Raw genomic sequence first — 25894 nt, forward strand, 5'->3', positions numbered from 1 at the left:
AATATAATAAATATTAGTAAGAATATAAATATAATATATGGACAGATATAAAAGAGCCCCTCATAATCTCACAATTTAAGTAGTTTACACACAATACCTTTTATTTATATAAAATGAACATGGAGATAAAATCATTTATTGTGATAGATGAAAATTATCATAGTCTATTATAAATTTATTACAAAAGATATCTTTCTCATGAGTGCAAATCTGATCGCGTCTATCTTTTAAGTGTCAACTCGACCCGTGGTCAACACATTAATTACACATATTTGACGGTTTTAATCATGTCCTAAGAGATATGGATATGCGAGATTAAAATCATCATATGAGATGAGTGTGATCGTCCTATTAGACGGCTTACCTAATCCCAATATTTCATTGTGGTATCATTTACAAGAACATTATAAATAATGGCACCATTATTCATTTGAGCACAAGCTCGTAAAGCTCAATACAACCTATTGTCCTTGGATTATGCTAAAACAACTAACCTAGAAACACAACTTGTAGTACGAATAGACAATCAAACATCAAACTGCACACCATAGATTCACTATTGAGGATCACAGTGGAAGTTATCAACAGTTAGATCCGCCTAAAAGAAGGAAAGATGGGCCCTTGGCTGATCTACTCGACGCCATTAAACTGAATCCTCTCTCTCTCTCTCTCTCTCTCTCTCTCTCTCTCTCTCTCTCTATATATATATATATATATATATATATGTTTCTGTGTCATGGGCGTAGGACTCCAGCAAGGAATGCGTCTACTGGACTCTTGACCTTATTAGAGGATGCTTGGGATTTGCTGGACCATTGCACAGTCTCCATTAACAAACTGTACCCTTGTATTAGTTGCTAAGTAATGTGGCAGAAGCATAAAACTATTTATTTTTTATCCCACTTCTGCCTGATGATTCACTCGGATGTGAACAATGTTTCTAGTTTGTTTTTGACAAGTTACTGCAAGTGAGGAGACTGCCACAATATCATCATTAGATTCAGTAGAAAACCTAGCTAGTGAGAATGATATGGTCGGTCGGTTATTTCCTCAGTTTGTACTTAAATTAAGTGTTGAATATATTTTTTACCTCACTTTAGCTCGTTAAACTCTTTTGGTAACGCTAAACATTCGACTAGATCCCAACAGTTAGGATAGGATGTTTAACCAAGGTTTTACAGTGACAATATTTTTAATCCTAAAAGATATTAATAGTTTATCCTTTTTTGTTTGTTTGTTTTGGTTTGGTATCACTAAGCAACACAGAATTCTCTTCCAAATCTATATTTATTTAAGTCATTTCATCCAAAATGAAGAAAAAAAGGGGGGGAGATTTTGTTTAACTAATGAAAGGATTATCCCTTAAAAAGAAAGCATTGTTGTCACTCGAGAAGTAAATGAAGTATGTGTATGACTCTGATAATAGTGAAGGTGACAATCATTTTAACTGTGTTAAAAGGTTGCCGTTCTAGAGACAAGAAATTGACCCAACTGAGTTAACTTTTGTGGAAGGCTGATGATAGGACCACATACACTATTAAATAAAGGCGAGGACACGATGCTCTCTGGAAATCGCTTGTCAATAATGTACTACTACTACTACTCTTTTTACATTTTTTTTGTCCATTTTGTATCAAGTGGTTCTGATCCTTGTCATTTTCACTAACTGGTAAAGTTCTTCATGTATCTATCAGTTCGAGAATCTATAGGTTACGTGGAATTAAACTGGTTCTCACATATTTTATATATATATATATATATATAATTTTCTTTTTTTTTTATCTTTGTTATATTCTCCATCTACACACTTATCACTTGGTATCCCTTTATACGCAGCTAAGCCAATAAACATTGCCAGTGCAGAACTGTAGGAGATTAATGCAATTTATTTTATAGAATATTATTCTTTAATCACATTCGAATAGATTAAGTGTACCACGAGCGGCCATAGAAAATAATAAAATAATTTATAAATGATTAAAATTATGTGTCTTTAGTTTGAGCTCATGTGAGCAGATGTGATCATCATGCCTGGCCCATCGACTTAGGTCTGAATTTGCCTGACTTTAACTGAACTAAGCTCCGCTCAAGTCTGAATTAGTTATGGGCAGCAGGAGCTATGTGTTGACTCTTAGTCCCACATTAATTTTTTGTATTAATATGTTTCTATTAAAACCTAACTAAAATATATTATGGGTTGCCCAAGCTTTGATATCTCATGGGTCGAATGGTTAGTGAAAACGATTTATATTTGAAAGCCCAGCTATATTGCTGGGCTGAAAAAAATTCAACGTAGCCTTATATTTAAAATTTAAAGGATAAACTCAACTATATTTAACATTGCATCTTTGATCCTTATTAATATACTTAGTGCAGTGAAATATTATTGCTGTCGTATAAAATAAGATATCCTATTTATGGATAGCATTTATAGGTACGCAGCAAAGTACCCGCACTCCCAGTAGCAATCCTAGTTAAGGCAAGAGAAAAAGATAGACCACCGAACCGATTACTGTGTATCGTTTAGTCACCAGGCGAGAAGCATCTTCTCCATCGTCACCAAAGAAGAAAGAGCAAAAGAGAGAAAGAGAGAGCGGAAGGCGACGAAAGAGAGAAAGAAAGAAAGAAGCGAAGAAAAATCAAAAGAAAGAGGAAAAGATGACGCTGGGATTGATAAATGCGAACCCGGTGGTTCACGCTAAGAAGGAAAGGATAGCTCGCCCTGAGGATTTCCACCCGGACGAAGCAGTCGATCCAATCGACGTTTTTGGTATCCTCAAGTCTCCCCCACCCTTCCATTTCTTTTTGAGTTTATTATTAATCGATGCAATTTAATTGGTTAGTTGTTTATGTAGGATTTGTGTAAGTTTTTCCTCTCCTTTTATTTTTTTTCCTTTAAATTTTCTTTGACTTGGGGTTTAGATTTCGTGAGGGATATTAGGGATCCGGAGCATCCCTACTCGCTGGAGCAGCTCAGCGTTCTTTCCCAGGAATCCATCGCCGTCGACGAGAAGCTCGGCCGTATACAGTGAGTGATACCGATCGCATTAAATTTTACAATTGAATTTTATTTTTAATATGCTCGAGTTCCGGTAAATTTCAGGTACGAAAATGTTGCCCAACTCCAGTTTAATCATTATTGTAGTTATGAATGTTTACTTTGTTGGCATGATGCCCTACATCTTATTAAGCTCTTGGGTCAATTTGGACCCTTATTAATCCATTACTTTCAATTGCTTATCTGACAATAAAGTTAATATTTTTTGTTTCAATTCTTCAATTGCTAACTCTGTAACAGTTTAGTTGTGATTATAGAAATAGATCAAGATTTTGGTTTATATCCTTTGCTACTGCCACATTTGCAGGATAACCTTCACTCCAACAGTTCAGCATTGCAGTATGGCCACAGTTATTGGCTTGTGCTTAAGGTTGAAGTTAATGCAGTGCTTTCCCCCACATTTCAAGGTTAGTTGATATACCTTTCAGGAACTTTCGTTATCTGGAGATAGGTCTTGAAGTGCTTTTTCTTGATCTTTGAGGGGACTAGAATTATTATGCTTCCAATGTAAATACTTTCTTATTTAGTTTGTATCTCTAAACAAAATAAGCAGCAACTAGAAGGAAAATTGCTTAAAAAGCTTATGTTGAACTTTGATCTTATGTGGCATCTTTAAATGAGCCTGGATTGGTGAGAACCATCATAGGCTTGAATTTATTTGCACTTATAAGGACTTCCAAGTTCCAACCAAACTCTGAAGGATAAATTGGAGTAATAACCATTCTACCCTTGTTCTTTCTTTTTTTCTGCATAGTCGTTATGTGACTAAAATTGAAATTTCTATTGGCGCTATCTTGCTAAAATAGTGGAGCTGTATGCTAGGGTTGTTTTGTTAGTGGTTGCATCTTCCATTAAATATGTCAGGTTTTGACACTCTGGAGTTTCATCTCATATAATTACTAAACAATACTAGGAATTTGCTTTGGTTGTTTCCTCATATAGGACTATCATTTTATTATTTACTAAGAAATATTTTTTGTATATTTGAAATATCCGCCACCAAATACACATGAATGTAATTCACATGGTCCTCACGTGACTCACTGGTTAATTTATCTCAAAGTATCCAATATAAAAAGCCAAATTTTATCAAAATAATTTAAATTGAAAATATCCAAAATATCACAGGTCACAACGAGCCTCTAAAATACATCTCTGTAACATAACCAAAAATAAATAAATACCCAACCAACATAAATAATACAGTTATAAAATATCAAAGAAACTAAATAGAAATCTAGCTAGTCATCAATTCCTTCTTCGTGACTTCGATATCATTAACTAAACTAAAAAACATATTCCACTAAAGGATGATGAGATTAAAATCTAGCAAGTATATACCTCTACAATTTAAAAACAGTATAATACGTAATGCAACACTATAGATCATGCTTAAATGATAATGTAATAAACTCATAAATTTAATAACAATGATTCATCATTTAATGATAAAACAATATCATATCTTATGGCAAATACTCTCCTAGAGCCCTAATATCATAACAAATAATAATATCACTTATTCTTCCAAAACCTTCATATCATAATAAATAATATCATATGCTCTCCCAGAGCATCAATCAACAAGGAGAGATAGATATCTAGTAGTAATGTTGTTCATACATGTCTGACAATGCCACACATGATTAGTTATCTGTGGTTATCAGACTAAGAACCATAATCCTAAGTTCATCCTCACTCATTACTGCACCTCATGCAGAAAAACACGAACGCGTGGCTTGGAAAGACGCCTTAACCCTTTGTCATCAAGTATTCCTAGAGTTATAAACCCAATCTCGCAATAATTATTTTCAAAATCACCAATTGTCTGACCACTATATTATGTAATAATCATGCCCACTCAAATCCGATGCATAATTTACCTAATTATCCTCCCAGGACTAACGATATATATATATATAAAGTGTTATATATGCACTATGCCCCTAACTCTCGTTGAGTGAGTAAAAGGGTATTGTCAATATGGGGTTTAACTACTTGATGATACATGCATGTGGTGCAATGTCTAATATACACAACATGATCAACATACTTAAGACGCATATAATGTACTAAACATGTTTTTAATCATTATAAAGTAATACATAAATGCTAATAACAAAAGCATGAACATGAATGTTATAATATTTTGCAGTGACAAAATACTAGTATCGTCATAATTTGTCTACACTATCATTAGTTTACAGAGGAGTCACTTGTCTGAAATGTATTCAATTATTGCAATTACTCTTAAGTTATCTGGTACCTCCTGTATCTCGAGATGCTCCTCGTATAGTAGGGGATCTACCAATATGACAAATAAAATCGCAATATAATTAAAATATCTAACATAGAACTAAATAATTAAATATATCACAAAATGTTTACTATGTGTTTGGATAGGTTCAATTATTCATCTAGTAAACATAACTATCTTCTTCTTCTTCTTCGATCAGCTAAGAGCAATCATGGAGGAAGGGAGGAAGCCAATATTAGGGGGAATTCTAATTCAATGAAAAACAGGTAAGGTTGGCCTGAGAACCCAACATAAAGATAGAGGGAGGCAGGGGAGATGGATTGATGCATCATGTGTCAGTTGAAGTGACCAATAAGAAAGGAGATCGTCTCTCATGGCTGGCGGCCAGGGAGCCACAACCCTGATCAAATAGGCAAGGTGAAGGAAAAAGTGTCACAATAGCTTGGGCTTGCAGAGATGAGTGCTACCAGCAGGAAAAAGAGCGGGGACGGCTAGGACAAAGGCCGAAATCACGACATGAGAGCTACTTCGGCAAGGCGACATCAAGAGGATGCTTCTTAGGTCGAAGCGAGGCTGTCTAGTAATTGTCGGTCACCAAATTTGATTGGAGTAGATGAAATCTAAATTTGATGACATAGCACTATATACTAGATAAAAACAAAATTAAAGTAAGGAAGCCAATACCACTTCCTAACAGAATTAACTGTGGGCTTGGAGGGGCCCGACGACGCATTGGCGACGAACGGCCCCTATCAAACGGGTACGAGGAAGGAGGAAGGAGATAGCAATTGATGAAATAAAGAAGGGGAAAAAAATAAAAACAAAAGATCTATGCAAATCTAAAATCTCGTCGGAGATTTCAGATACCTATCTCTAATGTAACTGAAATGTGAAGGAAAGGAGAAGAAGAAGGCACTGTAAAGCATGTAGCATGTGCGCCAATTTTTTTTTAAATTTTATCTATTTATTTATTTTTGTTAATTTTTTAGGGTGTTACAATATTGGACCAATGCTTTTGTTACCCTGCCTATGTTCTTGAAGCTTATGTTTGTTGCTAAGCTCTTGAATTATTTTTCTCTTGTTACACATCACGTTTCCTTCTATACTCATATATTGGAAAATATTGGATTCATGTATTCACATTTATCTCTCTCTCTCCCTCCCCTTGCGAGTGACAATGTAATGCAGGTTGACATCAAGGTATCTCCGGGATCTCTTGCAGATGAAGAATCAGGTATGGGCATAAAGGCACCAAAAATTTATTACTATCTTCTGTTACTAATTTGATTGATAGCAAGTACAAAGTGGAATAGTTGCATAATGTAAGTTTTAACATGGGTAAACATCTCCTAAATTTACTTTTAACTTTTATCCAGTATCCTGGTTATGCCATGTCAGTTCCCATTTAGCTTGCACCTGCAGACATGTCATAGTCAGAAAGCCACATTATTTTTTAGGTGTCATTGGATGTCAAAATTTTGTGATCCCAATGTTAATTCAAGAAGTCCAGATTAGTTAAGCTTGACCAGAGGTCCAGCTGAGTTGCTTGTACCTGGTATGTCTGAATTATTAACACGCACTCTTCCTTGAAGCATTGATGTTCAGTGTGGGCAAAATACATGCTCATCAGTGAGCACATCAAAGAAACTAGAGAATACAGTTAATCTATTAGTGCAATTCTTGTAAGATATTTATACGCACAACATTTTTGTATATTTTCATCACATTTTCCATTATTAACTTGCTATTCTGTTTTCCGAAGTCAGAATTGACAAACTGTTTATGAAGCTAGTCAAACAGAAATGACAAACTATCATGAAGTTTGTCAACCAGTAATAACAAACTATCATGTTCAAAAAAGAACAAATTCTTGGGTCATCACATGATACATCCAAAAATAGGCCGGCCAAGTTGCCGAATCCTAGGCATTTGAATTCATTTTGCAGTTTGCACTGAGGAAAATGGTAGTATGATGCCCATATTATTGTTCCAGCTTGTGAAGATCAGTTTCATTTATTTCGTGTCTGTAAATGATAAGTTTGTCATCTTGGCCCATCTTACTAGTGATGAAGGTTGTTCGTAATTCATAGTGCATGGTTGTTTACCTTGAGAATTTGCCTTCGGGTAATTCCTATCTTTTACTTACTAGATCTTCACTTCTTGACAACAAAATCTCTGTTCTTCAGCAACTCCGGGAAGGGAGTTCCTGCAGTATTAATTCTCTGCAACTTCTTTAATTTTTTTCTGTGCCCGTTATTTCTTCCATTTATTTCTTGTAGGTAGTATTAATTAGTATAAAGCAGGATATATTCATTGTATCAACTTTATCAAAAGGGTGACACATTTAAAACTTTCAATGTGGAGCATTGAATGTGCAAGATATGGGCTCACGATAGAATTGGATTTGCAGTTAATAAGCAACTGAATGATAAAGAAAGAGTTGCTGCGGCCCTGGAGAATCCCAACCTTCGCCAACTTGTGGATGAGTGCCTGTACTCCAATGAACTGTACTCTTAGTTTCTCCGGGATAAATTCTTATTGTACAGTAATGATATCTAGGCAATCTGCCGGTTGGGCTAGCATTCTAAATAAGCCTCTGTTATCATACCGGCGACTGAACAGTACCCTAGTTACTTTCTTATATAAAGTAGCAGAACCTCTCCTTGAGCAGAGTTGTTTGTGTTTCTAGTAAACAGCATTCTCTATTGCATAACACATGGTCCATGATCATTAAGAGTGAGTATATTGTTAATTGTCAACTGGAATGTGGTACTAACCATAAGATTATGGGTTCATATTGTTTCGGGATCAACATTGTTCTCAAACTTGGAACCTAGTAGGTTCCTTTTTGGAAATATGAAAATGCATCTTAAACCTAAATGTGAAAAGAACGAGTAAGCTTTCAATTCATTTTTCATTTCTTCCTTCAGTAGGCTCTTTTTCTTTTTCTTTTTCTTCCATCACCAGTTTGATTTTCAGATTAGTCTATCGTGACATAACTTCCCTTCCACTTGAATCAGAAAAATGTATTGCTATACTTCTGTTTTGACCTAAAGAAAGAGTACCTGGAGGAAGGGCTATCAGAGACATAGCCATAGATGTACTGATATTAAAAATATTATTTATCATTTCTTATTTTAAAAATAAAACATTTCTTTGACACTGCTCAGGCGACTTTTTACCTTAATCGTTTCCCAAGGAAGTGTAGAGGTACGCAAGAAACAAAGACGGTAAAAATAGGATGGATGAATGTTTTCATGCAGATCTTTTTATTCAACTTAAGATCCTTGGATGAATTGATCAGTTAACTCACACAAGCAACTTCAGGGCAAACAGGGTAATACTGCAAAATTCCTGTATGAGATGCTCGAAGGAAGATTCAAAACAATCACTCAGGTATCAACTGAAGCATATATCTATATGCTGGAGAGAGATTTGACACAAATCTGTTAAATCTGTAAAGCTGATCGCAACAACATTGATCGCATGCCAAAATGCATCAATTATGCGGAAACTATGTATGCATAGCCAGAGGTGAAAAGTTACAATATCCACTAGAAGAATTAAAACATAACAAACGCAAACTTGTTTTATTTGAGATGACAAAGATATTGATCAGCAGTCATGGGAATCATCTCACTAATATCAGTACATGACTTTTCCTTCAGAAAGAATGCTGTCTAACTGACATAAGATATATGTTTTTCCTTTCAGAAAGAATGCTTAATGCAACTGCTTTATTTGAGAACAAAACACTCTGCTACCAGTTTGACTTCAAAACCAACCCAAGCAAGAAGAACAAGGACCTAATAAACACGTGCTTTTGGTGGGAATGTCTCGACCTCATCATCCAAGGTATTCATGTGGACAGGCCTGTATGCTAGCTTAACCTTTTCATTCTCCCAATATCTGTATTCAGAAACAAAATTATCACATTAAGTAGAGCAAAGAAATAAACCTAGAAGTATGTAATCCATGATTTCAACCAGGTATCAAGAGGAAGACTGATAAAACTGGATGGAGAAGTTTCTATACTTAAAGCAGGCGCCCAGGATTTCCATGATGAGAAGCTTTACTTAACTGCACAACATACACAATTATTTCTGACCTTTTCTTCTTTCTTTTTTAACTTTCCTTTTTCTTTTTCTGTGTAGCTACTCAGTTCTTTCCGTGTTATTAAGAAAATGGAATCATGAAATAAAAGGAAAAAGAGGAAAAGATCAGCTGAGCAGAAAGAATTAAAATAGAGAAGATTTTAAGATCAGCTAAACAGAAAGAATATAAAGTAGAAAATATTTTTAGATCAGATGAACATAAGAAAACATAAGTAGAGCATGAAAAGGAGCCTTGAGAAAAAGATTCCTACGTGAGGATACCTACTAAGTCATTCAGTCTATCATAAACGAGTGTTGAAAAATATAGCAGAAAAGTACATTTACTATTAACCAATCTGTTTCTTAGAGCTTGGAAAAGAACTACATAAAGCAGTAAGGACAGGCGTTCTGTATACATGATGACAGAAGACTACATTTTAACAAGCAAATCAGAGTGTCACGGGTATGAAAGTTGACAGTTCAGACAAAGCTATGATTTACCAAGGAAAAGATATTGCAAAGAAAAAAAATGAAGGGATAGAAGGAACTTATGGAAAGAAATGAAGAGACATAAATTTGACAGACCACACGGATCTAAGAAGGTATGCTAAAGAGAGATGCTAAAGTTTGTGTTCCCCAGATTTGTTTCGAAAGGGCATTGGTGTTGATAATATCACTGACAAATGTTGCTCCACATGGTATTTGATCATTCCTTTCAGGAGAAGTCCTTATTGGCAAATAACAATTTTATAAATCTAAGTTGTCGTTACTGATCTTTTTGATAATAGAACAAGAGATGTATTCAGCACGACTCAGCCTCAGTTAACTATAAATATTAAGCAAGTCGTAAAAACTTCCATGTGATGTAGTCAGTGTCGGCAAATGAATTAAATTATTGTTACATTTGAAAAGTGCAAGTTTATAAAGCTAAAAAGATTAGCAGAAGATACTAACCCTAATGTGTGTTTCAGCCAGTTCTCATCATCCCTTTTCTGTAAGAAAGAATATGATAAATTGTGTTAGAGAAACAAGCGGGGAAGAAAAGAAAATGAGATAAAGGGACTAAAACAAACCGTAAAATCTTCACGAGCATGAGCTCCTCTACTCTCCTTCCTTGCCTCGGCTGAGTGCATAGTTATGCATGCATTTATCAACAGATTTTCCAGCTCTATAGTCTCTATCAAGTCAGAATTCCTGCAAGGATGTTGTAGCAGAGAAATCAGATGCTCATTACATCACATTAGAAAATGAGAAACCACCAATGATGCATAGAGGAGAGGGATTACCATATAAGACTCCGATCACTAACGTTGACATCATGAAAACTCTCCCATGCCTTGTCAATCAGCTGGCAGCCTAATAAAATACAGTAAGCAATGATGCATTCAATAAAAGTCTCATAAAATTGCAATTTATTACTACTATTAAATGAAAGCTTTCTTGTTGTATAGCTCCTACCAATCACTGAGAATGCAATGCCAAATAGCAAAGAAAATGAGGGTTCTTTATTTTGTAGCCACAAAGGTTACCTTCTTCTAGTGTTTCTTGTGTTCTAAAAACAGCAGCATTACTTTGCATGATACGTTGCATATTGAGGCGGATCTTTGAAGTTGGCAGGGCACCTTTTGAGTTTCTTAACTTCTCCAACCAAGCAATGGTCCTCTCACCAGCATCCTTTTCTAGGGGTTTCTGCTTCTCTCCTGCAAAGGCCCTTATAGATGTTTCATATTTGCTACTTAACATGTACAGCATTATATAAGCTACACAACAACAAGGTACCAAAAGCCTACCTGGCCTACAGATCTCCGCAACTCGGTTTGAACAAGCTCTACCGAAAACAACTATGTCGAGAAGGGAATTTGCACCTAGACGATTTGCGCCATGAACAGATGCACAAGCTGCTTCCCCTGCAGCCATCAGACCAGGAACTACTGCATCGGGATTATCACCTTTGATATGAAGTACCTGACATCCAGAATTCATGATGATAAATGAATTGAGGAATAATAGAAAATCAACTGAAAGAAATTATGAGGATCAACTCCACAATTAGTTCCATTTCACTACCTCCCCATGGTAATTCGTGGGAATTCCACCCATGTTGTAATGCACAGTAGGTAAAACAGGAATGGGCTCCTTTGTGACATCAACTCCAGCAAAAATAGCAGCAGTTTCGGATATGCCAGGAAGCCTTTCCTTGAGAACTTCTGGTGGTAAATGATTGAGGTGCAAATAGATGTGATCCTTCAATGGGCCTGCAAAGATATTAGAATAGATGTTTTAACTACCAATACCTATGATAATTACAATCAAGTCCTGCATTTGCCTTGAAAATTTGAGTTGGATATGTTTCAATTCATACCTACACCACGTCCTTCTCTAATTTCCATCGTCATAGATCTTGAAACAACATCACGTGATGCAAGATCCTTGGCACTAGGAGCATATCGCTCCATGAAACGCTCACCTTCACTGTTTCTAAGTATACCACCTTCACCACGAGATCCTGAAAAGTAGATATAAATAAATGAATAATAGGTGATGATATGATTTATTAACATTCATACAAACATAATGTAATATGCATTAGATAAATGATTAGAAGGTATAGGATGAACTTATTAGCAAACGACAACACTATACAAAGCTTGCAAGCGACAAATAACAATATGTAAGAACCTTCAGTAATGAGGCATCCAGCACCATAAATGCCTGTAGGATGAAACTGCACAAACTCAAGATCCTGCAGGTTGATTAACCAAATGAGCATACATAAAAAGCTGAATAAGATGAAACTGCAACTTGTCGATCTGGTTCAAACCATCATACTGACCTGAAGAGGCAACCCAGCACGCGCAACCATACCATTCCCATCTCCAGTACATGTATGTGCTGAGGTTGCAGAGAAGAATGTTCTGCCATAACCCTGATAAAGTGAACATTTAAATGAATCATGATAGTTGTTCAAAGTTCAAACACCAAGAAAAAACAAATACACAATTAACAAGAAAATATTGATACCCCAGTGGCCAGGATTGTATTGGCAGCACGGAAACGATGAAGAGTCCCATCCTCCATATTTAATGCAATAACCCCTTGGCAAGCTCCTGAAACATAGTGATGAAGAATGATCAGATTCACCAAGATAAATGCAGGCACAATTTTGCAAGCTATACATTGCACATTTCTCGTTATTTAAGTAGAAGAAAAATCTAATAAAGCATAAAACAGGACTTCCTCCTGTTGCCAAAAGGAAGGACAAGAAAGAAAGAAGAGGAGACAAACAATCACACTATAGCAACATTAAAAAGAAACGAAGCCAACAATGGCTCAACTCAATTCAGAAAGAACTTAAGCTATCAAATAACCATCTACTGCACCTGTTATGGAAAAACATAAAAAGTGAAAAACTAAACAGTTTGTCTGCATCTCCTATTTCCCCAGCAACCACATAATTATGCTTTAATCCTCTGGATAGATATAAATATTTCCCTCACCCATGTCCTACCCATTAATTTTTTTAAAAAAAAAAGGAAGGAGAAGAGCAATTTTAAGTATGACAATGAAAGTGAGACATCTAATATAGTTAGTGCATATGGCTTCAGTTACTACCATTGTTATCCATAAGAAGATCCAAGGCGAAGTATTCCACAAAGAATTGAGTGTTGTGCTTCATTGCTTGACCATAAAGTGAGTGCAGCAAAGCATGGCCAGTTCGATCAGCAGCGCATGCACAACGATAGGCCTGACCACCTACAAATTAACATCAATTAGGGAAGTACTATAAAGGAAAGAAGAATTCCTAAAGATAGCATCTTAATAAGATAGTCACAAAGCCTCTACCTTTTCCAAAATCCAAACTTTGGCCTCCAAATGCACGTTGATATATTTTTCCATCTTCAGTTCGGGAGAAGGGTAATCCATAGTTTTCAAGTTCTATAACCGCTTTTGGTGCTTCTCTGCACATATACTGAATAGCATCCTGATCACCTGAGCTCAACCATAGTTGCACGTCAGTAAAGCATAAAAGCAGGAGTTGGATAAAAAAATTTGCACCATGCAAAGATAGCGTGGAAAAGCTCAAACAGTTTGTTATAAACTCATGATAAGAAAGAATCCGCCATTTCTAGTACCACTCAAAAAGGAAAAAAATTCAAAGTGATCATCAGATGCTGGAAATCATTACTAGCAACTATCTCTTATGAAACACCAGAACTCAACAGAAAGTACCTTTTCTTTTGAGTATATCGAAATAGAGCATTAATGGAAGTGTTTCCATTCCCCAAGCATCACAAATGATTATGCAGTCCTAAAATGTGAACAGACATCAAATGCAAATCCTAAAACGTTAAAGTGCATTACCTAGCCAATCACTTCCTTTGACAGTATCATACATATGCCACCTCCAGTCATCTTCTGTCATATTCCCAAGTGCAGCATTTATACCACCCTGCGTGGGACCTAACATGATTAGCATCATGTTCAAATAGAATATGAAATAAAGCATATAAGGCCGTTTGTAGCCTTTATCACTTATTAGTAAAGATACATAACATTCTACAAGAAATTCCTTGTATGAGATATAAGCATAGAATAAAGTTAGGAAGCTACATAAGTACAATTAAGAATTAAGAGTAAATTTTATACAATCCGTAACAATTAACAAGCTAATAGAAGACATCCATGTGGTGCAAACTGACGAGAGAAATTGATAAGTTACTAATTAAACTAATAAGGCCAGTTGGTGAAAAGGTTCACCATTTGCCACCATCGTGCTGAGTCGCTGTCCATGCACATAAACTCAAGAAGCAATTATTATTTTCCATCTGTTAACATATAGCAAAGTCAACAAGGAAAAATGGGTGGTGACAACAGTCCAATAAATCAAACATCAAACCACTATCTCAGAACCGATAACACCCGAATGAACCTTCCATGTGTCCATATTTTGATTTTCAAGTACGGTGCACATGTTAAATAGGACAAAATATTAACCCTACTTATCTCATTTTGGTTGTCCAGCTTGGTGTATGTGCTTCCAATTAGACAATGTCCCTTAACTTTACTTAGCCAAAAGTTAAAGATTCCTCATCTAAAGGGGACAGATAGGCTTTTCATGGAGTGAACATCAGTGACACAATAATGTGCTAACTTCATGATGTAGTTACTATTAGGTGCTTTAATATGTTTGCAAATCTCAATGCCTTTGAATTCTTTTCAGTAGCCTGCAATAACTGCAAGACTTCTGATAGAAAAGGCATTTCATCACATGCACTTAAAACTTAAAAGGTCAAGATACCTTCTCCCCTTTAACTTTTCTGGAAGTTTCTAATTCACACTACAATAAGCTTCCTGTCATGAAGAACCTACTCTCCCTATATATCTCAATATTTATATGTGCTTCTTCTCATTGCAATCACACATAAGCACACACACACACACACACACACACACACACACAACTAACTCAACTATGTCACCGTGCAATTTCCTGCAATAGAATTATGACATGTGAGGTGGAATTCTATAGCTATTTGAATACCATGCAGGCCTAACCAACAGTAGGGCTAAGTGAATATTATCCTCCCATGATAATTGTAAACTGTCATGCATCTTTTCTGGCATGAACAAACTTCCACCTGAGATTATGCCAAAATCCAAATAATAGGTTTTGGCAATAAGCTGTTAACAAAATAATGCAGAAAGAAAGCACAAACTTGTTCAGGTACTTCCATACCTGAGCAGCAACAGTATGCGAGCGAGTAGGGAAGAGCTTGGTAATGCAAGCAGTGTTAAACCCATGTTCTGAGAGTCCAATCGCTGCCCTAAGTCCTGCACCTCCAGCTCCTACGACGACCGCATCATAAGTGTGATCCACAACAGTGTATGACTGTCAGAAGCCCAATTATAAAAATTAACTACTCGACACTCCACAGTAATAAATGAAATGGTAACTGAAGTTCTCCAAAAAAAAAATGCATATTAAGATTCTTATCCACAAAAAATGAACAAGAAAATGCATAAAGAAAAGAATTCAATTATTAAAATCAAATTGTCTGAAAATATGACGGAAGTATCTATAAGATTCAAAAAGAGTTAAAGTTGAATGCAAATACCCCCAAATATAAGATTTTATAATACATAAGGGTGGAATCAGATGTATTTGCCATATTATAGCAGGTACTGAGTTCTTCTAAATAATCGCCAAATGCACAATGTAACAAAAGAAAAAAGAAAAGAAAAGAATAGTAAGCATCAAAAGACAAATACATCTTTGAGCCACTTGAAGCTATCAGATAGTTCGATATATCGGCAAGAAAATGGAATAAGAACATCCTTCAAACCATATGCAAGGAAAAAAGGAGAAAATAAAAATGACAGCTTAGATAGTAAAATCAACTGAGAAATCCAACTAAAAGCCACACAAAGAAGTAAATAAATCACACAATACAAATAACCACAATTATCTAAGAAAATTTGAGCTTAGAGACCAACAACAAGGTATATAAAAAATAGAACTACAAAAAGAGGAGCTGGATTAATAATAAGGCGAACAAATAAGCTTTTAGATTTCAAAACAGAAGGAGGAAAAGGAATCCACCGGTTTGAATAGCTAAATTAGATCGAGAAGAGCCTGGATCAAAAGGAATACCGCGCCAGTGGAGAGGAATCTCGACCCGGGAGTCGAGTGAGGAATTTGTTCGCCTCCGATCAATTTATTCTTCCCTGCGAGGCGAAGACCTCGGGATACACAGCTCCGCCACATCTCTTCTCTGCCACTCTCTCTTCTCTATGATATTATATGACAGCAATGGCTTCCTCTCGCCCGGTCCGAGATGGGAGGGACGATGGATCGCGGTGAGGAGAAGAGGAGACGAATGGAAAAGAAAAGGGCTACCTGCGTGCGGACTGCGGAGAGGAGCGTGTGCGTGGCGACATGTCTTATTTAGTCATGATGTTGAGGCTTGTGACTCCCAGACTCACAACGCAGAACCGTGACCTCGTTGTACTACGAAATTACGGTTCATGCCACCTACGTTACCAAAACACTATCATTTTTCCTCCGTTGTTTCCTACTCCATTTAATTATTCTTGAAAATAATCATTAATTTGGATGCCTAACTCCTATATAATTATTGCACCTCTCTCTGTGACTAATCATATAATATGATGCTATCTTATTTATTTTTATTGGCTAACTTTAGTGAGTGTTAGTCTCGTAATCTTTTGCTAGAACAAGGGCGATTAGTCTAACGATAATAGTTAGAAATTGCGACCAACGAGGAATTAGATTCCCTGTAAGGGGCAGCTAATTTTGGGAGTTTGTGATGAGAGCGATAGCCACGGATCCCCAATCCCGCTGGTACCCGAACGATGAAAATTTTTAGTCTACGAATGCACCGGCCGAAGCGAGGCAATTCCCAGGCCACATTGAAAGGTATCAAGATGGCCATCTATTTCCTAAGCCAACTAAATGAGGCAGTGAAGCTGATAGTAATAAAACGATGTACTTAGCAAGAGATGTCATCATAAAATAAAGAACATGTTAAGAGGTAATCAACACCAATTTATCTACATCGAAGTGGAGAAGATCATCTGTAATTCTAATCATCCAGTATTTTAAAGTGTTAAAAGAGAAACTGAATTAATTTGGCAGTCAATTACAGGCCATATCTAATAATCACTTGAGTCAAATCATACTCCTAACTCACTATTAGCTAAATCAGAAGAAAGGATTGCTTCAAATGAGAATGTATCAGCTGTAATAGAAATACTAAGCTGCACAACCAAGATAAATCTTAAATGGTGTACAAACATGAGAAAGAAAATAAATAAAGAAGCCTTCTTCAAGGGAAGTAGGAAACCCACTTCATGCAATAGAAGATTCAGACCTGCCAAAACACTTTCCGACTCCATAAAAACAATTACTCCCAAAAATCAAGGTATATCTGGACCTGTAATTTGAATTATTTTCTAAATACAAACATATGATATAATCTTTGAGCTGCAAATATGAAATCAATAGGCGTAAAATGTAACAACATCCAATTGTCAGACAGGTGTAGCTCCAATTCAAGTATGTTCTCAAAACTGAGCAGAAGTGAATCAATCTGCCAAGACAAACAAATGGGAACTGCTGAGTAAATCAGCATTCAGCAGTAAGATTTCTTTTCAGCATTCAATTTGCTTGCCCCTGAGCATATCTCAGTTGAAACGGGAGCTCTGCTTATGAATCAGTGTGTCCCGAAATTCATTTCCAACTGTCTATGCCTAGTTAGCCCAAATGGCAAAAGAGGAGAAAAAGAACGAACATGTTGCAAAAATTTCCTGTTCTGTAGAAACTCAACCAGGATTGTATCTGCCAAGATGAAGATCAAGCTCACACACTTTCATTACATGAGAAGCAGATAACGGTGTAGTTATGGAGTAGAAATCCTATGGAGAAGGCCTGTTAATATATGAAAATAGTCTATCTCACTGTGAGCTTCAGCTGAATAAAGAAAGAGCATGATATGACAGCAGAGCATAGTATCTGTAAGTGCACTCCCAACGTGATTGAAGATAATCCATCAATGCAGAGAACAGATCATTCTAGGCTTTCTAGCACTCGATAGAAAAGGGAGTAAATGGGAAACTGAATAAAAATATTATAACCATATTGATGATCTCAACATGCTTGCCAAAAAATGAGCTAAAATACTGCCAATCGTAACAAAACCTCACATAGATAGAGGTAACAGTAATCTTCTTTCTCTTTTCCTAGCCAGCTTTCTCTGCCTAATAATATGCAGGCATGTAGGAAAAAGAATCCCAAGACATATAATGACAACTGAAAGCCTGAAGTATCTGAAGTATAGTGTCACATAGGAAGATATTATGAGAAAACAACAAAGCAAGCCCCACGACACCACTCCAATAATGTCTCGCCTACAAAATACAGCAAACATTTCCACACTTAGGTGCCACTGACAATAACAATTTTATCTTTTGACTTTAAAATTCTTGGATGCTTGAGAATAACAATATCAAAAAAGAAAAGCTGAAGTTGATTATAATTGGCTGCTGAGTTCGTAAGCTAAAGAATGTATGCAACTTCTGTTAGAGGATATTAGGATAACACCAAAAATTCAATTATCATCAGTCACATAATTTTATGCTAGTTAGTTGAACATTTACTATTTGTTGATGACTTGAGCATTTTGTCGATTTCAACTTACTTTAATTCCATTGGTTTCTTAATTCTCCATGTCTAGTCCACAATTGTTAAAGAGGAATTGGCACCTGTATTTGACAGTGACACTTTAGAAACTTCCAAAAAAAATTGTCTTGAAGAACCATCGATTAGAAAGACTCCTATAGTGGCAAGTCTATTTCAAACTGACTGCAACTATGTGCACCATGAGAGGAGAATATCAAACGATTATGCTAGATGAGAAACAATTGGAAAATCCAATATAGGTAGAGAGCTAATACTATAAGTGAAAGAAAAAAGGAAGTTGTAAGAGTTGAGGCAATCAGACTAGGAGGATGGATTTCTTTAAAGGGTCATGAATAGGACAGCTGATGTACCAGAAAAACAGCATTCAAATCAAAAGGTACTCAGATTAAAAAAGAGAGTAGAATATACATATTCTAAGGAAGCTGTGACTTGTGAGGAATAGCACCCAATGAGATGAAAGCACAAGGATCTAACATATCTGGGCAATCTCACGAAAGGAACTGGGAACAATAAAACAGTTATATCCTCTCCAATTACTAATGACATGAAAGTGAAATCTTCCTCTTCCAAACCACCCAAAATGTGGGAGATGTGAAAAAGAATATCAAGTACATTATAAATAGGGAGTTCCATGACAAAGTAAAATAGAAGTTGGAGCACATGTGGCACCAAATTGAGAATTACCAGAAACACATTACACATGCTTATGATTCTTTCTTCTCTCTTACCTTCTTTAAGCTTCTAAATCAGGTAGATAGAATGATAGAACAAAAGTTTCAAATGTTGAAATGTGAACCAAATAGATGCTAATTTGCATCCATAGTTTACTGCAAAGGTTTATGGTTCATGACTACGAAGTTAAGCTTCCTATAAAAATATGAAAGCTTCCATGAGCTATTCTAGCTTATATAGGTGATTAATACTATTTCTTCTCACGATAGGGATCATTCCAAGCATTTTTCAGGCATGAGAATAGGGTAATGTATTAGCATTGCGCCATTGCCATTACAGAAAATTAAGGCAATAACTTCATATTTATGTAAAAATTAACTCTCATACCCATTCTTTTGAAAAACATCTGCCTTGGTGACCATGCATATACCTTAGGCTGAGTCCATCTAGGCACTGCTTATGCATCAGTTTTGCCATCCCGTATATTTTGAGTAATGTTGGATAACCTTGCTTCGGATTAGTTGGGGATATCGCCAAAGTGATGCAGTCCGATTGCTTGCACTGTTCTTACCATAACCTTAAACTCTTTTATTAGTTAGGTTTATGCAATAACTTGACCTTCTATTTTAATTACTAGTTTCACAATTTTTTTTAAAATTTTCGTTTATCATTATTATTATTACTTCTAAACTTCTAGTTAGGCACCCACCTAGCATCTAGGCACTAGGCACCTACCTAGCATCCATGCTCATGTTCTCAACAAAATGTGGTTTCTTTTGTAGACATTCAAGTTCCTCCATTATAAATGACAGTATACTGGTGAGCTTTGTCGTAGATTCATGGCCTAAAGGTTTGCTATCTATGTCTTACCAGATTACCACTCTAAAGATCAATTTGAAGGCAGATATCAACTTGAGAGTTTTAGTGTTATTTGCTAACTTCACTTTCCCTTCCTATCAAGGTAACAAGGTTAAAGTTATAACTCATTTTAAACATCCTTTTAAAAAAAGAAATCCTGAGACTATGTGTTGAAAATCATATATTATCATTGTTTCTTGTTTGTTGCATTAGAAATTTAGCAAGACTCAGTGATGTGTAGTGCTTCCCTATAAGATTCTCTGAACTATTATAGGTTTAGAACTGTCAAAAGATCTTAATTCTTGCTTTGATTGGACTTTTCACCCAACAATTTGAGTCATTTGACAAATATATCTTTCCTTTAGTCCAATGACACAGAAATGATCATGGCCTTCCTAATAAAATTATCATTATTCCATCAATGAATTCAACTAGATCATTCAGATCTCTCAAAGTTCCACAACCTTCTCAAATATAAATCGTGCTTCAATTGAAACCACATAAACAGAGAAGGCTTGGATGACTACTTAATAGAAGCAGCAGGAGGGGTAGAGGTGTCCATATGGACAAGTAGCACTCCAAAAAATATTATGATTAAGGAGGATATTAAATAATAATTGGTGGATGAGCAAGTTCTAAAGATCTTCTAAGTCGGTAGCACCAAGTTAGAACTTTCTGGCTGGTAAAGATTGTGCAGAACTACTAAATGTAAAGTTAAAACAGAACATATCCAATCATCCCATATATTAGGATAGAAATTGCAGTTATATCAATACACTGTAGCATCGATTTACCAGCCTATATTCTCAATGTATTATCACATGCCTACATTAACATCCATGTATGACCAATAATGGCGGCACAATAATATATAGTATCCACCAAGGATTGCCATAATTATTTCTTCTTTTCTTTATTTCTTCTTTTCTTCCTATGGCCGAAAAAAAAATTGAAAAAAAAAAACAGTTTGCTCATTCCGATCTTAAGGTACACCAAGGACCATTGAGCATGTCTTACGATTAAAGGAAGTAGACTACGTCGTTTCACCTTTCTAGAACTAGAACTACACGAATAACTTTGCTCGTCCAATTTTGTATCATGCGGGACCTCGCAACCATGGGAACAACTAGAATAAAAGGGAACAGACACCAGAGCCCTAAAAGATAGATAAAGACAGCACAGCCTTAAAAATTCCTTCACTGCGATTTCATAAGATTAAAAACACCTAGATCCACGTACCCGTCCAGTTAAGTAAAACGTCGAAGATTTCATAATTTTATCCGCTTAACGGAATTAAATAATTCTAAATGAAAATAACTAAGACGTCTAAATTGAAAAGAAACTGTAACGAATTAATGCAACTAATCAACATCAAGCTAAAAAAAGAACAAGAATGACCAAAGAGAAAAAGTTGAGACGAGATCACTACTGATCGATGCTTCCATCAGGAATTAGTATGTGCTCAGATTAAGCGATCGCAGATTTAGGATATTTTAGAGGCAGAAATCGAGATCGAGATCGAGATCGAGAGGGGAACTCACTTGTGCTGAGATCGGATTTGGTAGTCTCTGAGCTGCTCCACTAGCTTCGATCGAGTGATCATTTCACCGACCCGGGAGAAGCCACCTTTTCCTTGTTCGCTCCCGAATCGATCGACCCCCCGAGGAGAGAGGAGGAGCCGAAGAGGATATCGGAAGAGTTTGGATCTACGATGTTACGCGCACTCGCGGAGAACTGTAAGTCTAAACTAAATCTGCTGCTAAAGAGCGTGGGCGGCCCAATTAGATAAGAAAGCCCACACTGCTACTCTATTAGCTCACGTGAGAATTTCAAAAGACCACGCAAAAGTCACGATCTGTCCGTCTTCATATTTAAAGCTCAAGATGTGGTCATATAACAACATTTAAAAATTGAAAACAGTACATTGGGCAAGCACGGGCTTTACATTTTTATTGAGAGAAGTATGACAAGAGCCCAGTTATATTAGAAGAGGGAGCATCGATCATCTCCATATATCCGAATGAGAGAGAGGCAAAGACCCAGGCCGTGGGGGTCAAAACCTGTCCAAAATATTCTACGCTTCCTCTCTTTCCGCAACGCCACTATAATAAACTCAAAAAATTGTCGGTTGCTCGTCTATTAGGGAAGGAGGAAGCGAGGACACACTCAATGATGGGAAGAAAGTCTCCCACAATGACTCAATGAGTTCGCAGCTTAACAGTAGATGGTCGAGAGATTATGAGGCCTCTCCACAGAATAAGGAAGGAAGGACCGAAGAACTCTTTTCCAGCCAGAAGGTCCCAACGTGAACGAAGTATGGGCTAGCTACGTTATTATTACGAACTAACGATCTGTATAACTATATTTTCGGAGTGAGAAAGCCGAAAAGGCTACACAGGGGGGGATACGCAGCCAATAGAGAAGTTACAGGTGAAAGAGAGGGGAAAAAAGTACTTGGACAATTGTATTAGCAAAAGCTTCCGGCTTTCGTCACTAGTCTCCTTTCTAAATTACAGTGGGCAAGTAATTGAGTTGCCAAAAAGAACTTTATCGCATCTTTGATGGGGATAAAGCTAGTTTGAGTTGAAGCAATGTATACGAGTAAATATTATTTAATGAAGTCTCTGCCAGATGTTAAAAGGAGATGCAAAGGAAAACAACTTCCCCTACTTCTTTTGTAAAGGCACAGGTTACTTGCGGACGAATCAAGCCCTCAAAAAAGTTATTGATCTACTAACCCAAGGAAGGATGTAATAAACCTTCGCTAATCTTAGTAAATTCGAGTATAAAGTTGCTCATTGACTCAGACGGTCAGACCATCTGAATAACGAAAAGCCATTAAAAATAAATAAATAAATAAAATAACGAAAAGCTCCCACGTTGTCTGCACGTGTTAGTGCGAGTGTGCTGTTGTGGTTACAGGTTTGATGCATTAATACGATTCAAATTAGTCGGTTCTTTTAAGTCCAAATGCCACGTCAGATCCATTATTCTGTGGTCATTGGTTCGTCTAACGGCTACTTATCGTCTACCGCGACGCTTGTCTGGCGGCTAATTGCGGAAACACGGACACGTGGGAAGGCTCTTCTCCAGCTCACTTGATCGTCCCAGCTCCGCGAGCGCACGGTAATGAAAGAAGCTCAAGAATCTTCTCCTACTCTATAAAACTCTCACTGTCTTTCTCTCAATCTCTGTCTCTCCTCCTCGTCTGCCTTTCTCCTTCTTATCCTTCCGAAGCAGCCATGGAAGAAAAGAATCGCCTCTTCGTTGTGTTCTCCTTTCTCCTCTTCACCTTTTCCTTCACAGGTAGCTTAATCTTCCATTTATTTATTTATTTTCTCAAAATCACACCTCTTCCTTTCGAAATTTATAGAAAGGTCCCTGATAGCTATCTTTTGGTTTTCTTTTTAATCAGAATCGCAGCCATACATTGGGGTAAACTACGGGGAGGTCGCCGACAACCTCCCGCCACCGGAGGCGACGGCGCGGCTGCTGAAGTCGACGACGATATCCAAAGTCCGGCTCTACGGGGCCGACTCCGCCATCATCCGTGCGCTTGCCGGATCCAACATCTCACTGGTGATCGGCGCCGCCAATGGTGAGATCCCCTCCCTTGCCTCCGATCCCTCCGCCGCAGCTGCCTGGCTCTCCTCCAATGTCCTTCCCTTTCTCCCCGCCTCCTCCATCTCTGTCATCTCCGTCGGTAACGAGGTCATCGAGTCCGGCGACGCCGGCCTCGCCGGTCAGCTCCTTCCCGCCATGAAGAATCTCCAATCAGCGGCCCTCGCAGCCGGCGGCGCCGCTGCCGGTATCAAGATCTCGACCGTCAACACCATGGCTGTCCTATCCCAATCTGATCCCCCCTCCACCGGCGCCTTCCACCCGGACATCACATCCAACCTTCAAGAAATCCTCTCCTTTCTCCAAAAGACCAATTCACCCTTTATGATCAATCCCTACCCCTACTTCGCCTACCAATCCGATCCCCGCCCCGAAACCCTCGCCTTTTGCCTCTTCCAACCCAACTCCGGGCGGTTGGACGCCGGATCCAAGATCACCTACATGAACATGTTCGACGCGCAGCTCGACGCCGTAAAGTCGGCGCTGGGTAGGACGGGATTCCCCGACGTCGATATTGTGGTGGCCGAGACGGGGTGGCCCTACCGCGGCGACCCCGGGGAAGCCGGCGCCACGGTGGAAAACGCACGTGCCTACAACGGCAACCTCGTCGCGCACCTCCGCTCCCAGGTAGGTACCCCATTAATGCCCGGCAAATCCGTGGAAACCTACCTCTTCGCACTCTACGATGAGGACCTTAAGCCGGGTCCCACGTCGGAGCGCTCCTTCGGCCTATTCCACCCGGATCTGTCCATGACCTACGACGCCGGGCTCATGGCTTCTTCCTCGTCGAGCCCGGCGCCGAGTTCGAATTCGTCGACGAGTACGGGCGGGAACGGGAAGAAGCCAGCGGGAAAACGGTGGTGCGTGCCGAAGGCGGAAGCCACGGATGAGGAGTTGCAAACGGATCTGGATTACGCGTGTGGGCAGCCGAACGTGGATTGCCGTCCGATCCAGTCTGGAGGAGCGTGCTATTTGCCCGACACCGTTCGATCTCACGCGGCGTATGCTATGAATCAGCTGTATCAGGTCTCGGGGCAGCACCCTTCGGCTTGCGACTTTACCCAGACGGCTACTCTTACCACCAATAACCCCAGTAAGTCATTCATATCTCCTGTTCTCGGTTTCAACTAGCATTTATTTCTTTTTCATTCTTCTTTTTCTTTTTTGAGAAGTGGAACCTTAACTGGTGGCCCTATGAAATCCTAAGATTTATTTTAAGTATGTATCTTTTTTAAGTATACATTGACCAATCGACTAAAACAATATCTAGCTATTTTACTCTTAATTTTCTTTTTATTACTCTAAAATAAGAACAAAATAATACGCTAACATATTACTATTTTCAAAAAATCTAACAAATAATTGATAAAATAGATATTTCAATAGTTTTCATAATTAAGAAGGTAGACTAGGTGTAATTATTTCTATTTTTTTATAAGCATAACGAGAAGCGTTATCTTTGCTTTGTGATGAGCAGGTTACGCGACATGTGTATACCCAGGGAGCCAATAATAGAGGGAAGAGAAAAGTTGCGTTGTGGAATAGCGTGGAATTATTGGCCGAGGATTCTAAGGAATAAAGTGCGAGAAATAAGCTTAAGCTTTTTCGAGTTATTCGGGTTCTGGAACGGTCGTCCAATAATTAAAGTGTTGTGGGGGCTTTGCGCGTCTTCGGCGCTGGTTTGAGATGCTTTTCGTTTGCATGATTAGAGAACTTTTCACCATGCTTGATGCTTGTAAGTTGGTAGTAGGTGTGTCTTTATTAGATATGGTAATGGCGAGCTCAGCCAACTATCTGTGCTAAGATACCAAAAAGGTAGCTTGAGATCTAAACATATATAAGGATTTAAGATGTATGTATTAATGTTTGTCTGTATGTGCAATATTTATTACAACAAAATAAAACTAAGTTACTGGAATGTTGCCTGGTCGCCGAGTTGTGCTTACTACTAATGAGCTTTAGGTGCTAACTTTATAGATGCAAGATGCCAAGATGCCAAGACAGCTTAAACTATACTTTGTAGTATTAACAAATGGACGTGTAAATTGAAAACCTTCTGGCACTCTTGGTATTACTTAAAGGACGATTTATGGTTGAGGGGTTCGGTAGTGTGG

At 37.6% G+C, this 25894-nt stretch overlaps 4 protein-coding genes across 5 annotated transcripts; 2 read left to right on the forward strand and 2 right to left on the reverse strand.

Moving 5' to 3' along the window:
• Positions 1-2475: 2475 nt before the first annotated feature.
• Positions 2476-8008, forward strand: LOC140763094 (protein AE7-like 1). 2 transcript variants are annotated; one of them, XM_073101140.1, is made up of 5 exons: positions 2478-2770; positions 2923-3028; positions 3366-3465; positions 6504-6549; positions 7726-8008. In XM_073101140.1, the coding sequence occupies exons 1-5, from the start codon at positions 2659-2661 to the stop codon at positions 7830-7832; spliced, it is 471 nt and encodes a 156-aa protein (XP_072957241.1). In that variant the 5' UTR covers positions 2478-2658; the 3' UTR covers positions 7833-8008. The 2 variants fall into 2 exon arrangements, with proteins under 2 accessions (XP_072957242.1, XP_072957241.1); XM_073101141.1 differs by lacking the exons at positions 6504-6549; positions 7726-8008 and adding an exon at positions 5515-6497 and having other exon boundaries at positions 2476-2770.
• An 878-nt stretch (positions 8009-8886) lies between these two features.
• LOC140762269 (succinate dehydrogenase [ubiquinone] flavoprotein subunit, mitochondrial-like) lies at positions 8887-16336 on the reverse strand. The gene is made up of 16 exons (XM_073099970.1): positions 16062-16336; positions 15147-15299; positions 13772-13859; positions 13253-13399; positions 13022-13162; positions 12431-12516; positions 12243-12335; positions 12089-12152; positions 11772-11915; positions 11477-11664; positions 11200-11374; positions 10939-11109; positions 10696-10765; positions 10483-10603; positions 10364-10401; positions 8887-9224 (listed from the first exon to the last, which is right to left on the reverse strand). Exons 1-16 carry the CDS (start codon positions 16173-16175, stop codon positions 9122-9124), a joined length of 1896 nt encoding a protein of 631 aa, XP_072956071.1. The 5' UTR covers positions 16176-16336; the 3' UTR covers positions 8887-9121.
• Positions 16337-17347: 1011 nt separating this feature from the next.
• On the reverse strand, positions 17348-21897 carry LOC140762270 (uncharacterized). The gene is made up of 2 exons (XM_073099971.1): positions 21701-21897; positions 17348-18337 (listed from the first exon to the last, which is right to left on the reverse strand). Exons 1-2 carry the CDS (start codon positions 21760-21762, stop codon positions 18130-18132), a joined length of 270 nt encoding a protein of 89 aa, XP_072956072.1. The 5' UTR covers positions 21763-21897; the 3' UTR covers positions 17348-18129.
• Positions 21898-23217: 1320 nt separating this feature from the next.
• Positions 23218-25698, forward strand: LOC140763102 (glucan endo-1,3-beta-glucosidase 7-like). The gene is made up of 3 exons (XM_073101155.1): positions 23218-23465; positions 23575-24873; positions 25258-25698. The coding sequence occupies exons 1-3, from the start codon at positions 23402-23404 to the stop codon at positions 25290-25292; spliced, it is 1398 nt and encodes a 465-aa protein (XP_072957256.1). The 5' UTR covers positions 23218-23401; the 3' UTR covers positions 25293-25698.
• The last annotated feature ends 196 nt before the right edge of the window (positions 25699-25894 follow it).

This window comes from Typha angustifolia, chromosome 7 (genome assembly GCF_048772165.1).
Source record: "Typha angustifolia cultivar Huaian chromosome 7, ASM4877216v1, whole genome shotgun sequence".
In the NCBI taxonomy this organism is placed as follows: domain Eukaryota; kingdom Viridiplantae; phylum Streptophyta; class Magnoliopsida; order Poales; family Typhaceae; genus Typha; species Typha angustifolia.

Coding starts and splice junctions, on each gene's coding strand:
- LOC140762269 (XM_073099970.1), bottom strand. CDS start 16,175: ATGTGGCGGAGCTGTGTATCCCGAGGTCTTCGCCTCGCAGGGAAGAAT. Junction 11,375..11,476: donor CCACGAATTACCATGGGGAG/GTAGTGAAATGG, acceptor TCTGGATGTCAG/GTACTTCATATCAAAGGTGA. Junction 10,604..10,695: donor AGTGATCGGAGTCTTATATG/GTAATCCCTCTC, acceptor ACATCCTTGCAG/GAATTCTGACTTGATAGAGA.
- LOC140762270 (XM_073099971.1), bottom strand. CDS start 21,762: ATGATCACTCGATCGAAGCTAGTGGAGCAGCTCAGAGACTACCAAATC. Junction 18,338..21,700: donor CAAATCCGATCTCAGCACAA/GTGAGTTCCCCT, acceptor TGTATTTTGTAG/GCGAGACATTATTGGAGTGG.
- LOC140763094 (XM_073101140.1), top strand. CDS start 2,659: ATGACGCTGGGATTGATAAATGCGAACCCGGTGGTTCACGCTAAGAAG. Junction 3,029..3,365: donor GAGAAGCTCGGCCGTATACA/GTGAGTGATACC, acceptor CCACATTTGCAG/GATAACCTTCACTCCAACAG. Junction 3,466..6,503: donor GCTTTCCCCCACATTTCAAG/GTTAGTTGATAT, acceptor AATGTAATGCAG/GTTGACATCAAGGTATCTCC.
- LOC140763102 (XM_073101155.1), top strand. CDS start 23,402: ATGGAAGAAAAGAATCGCCTCTTCGTTGTGTTCTCCTTTCTCCTCTTC. Junction 23,466..23,574: donor CTTCACCTTTTCCTTCACAG/GTAGCTTAATCT, acceptor CTTTTTAATCAG/AATCGCAGCCATACATTGGG. Junction 24,874..25,257: donor TCTTACCACCAATAACCCCA/GTAAGTCATTCA, acceptor TGTGATGAGCAG/GTTACGCGACATGTGTATAC.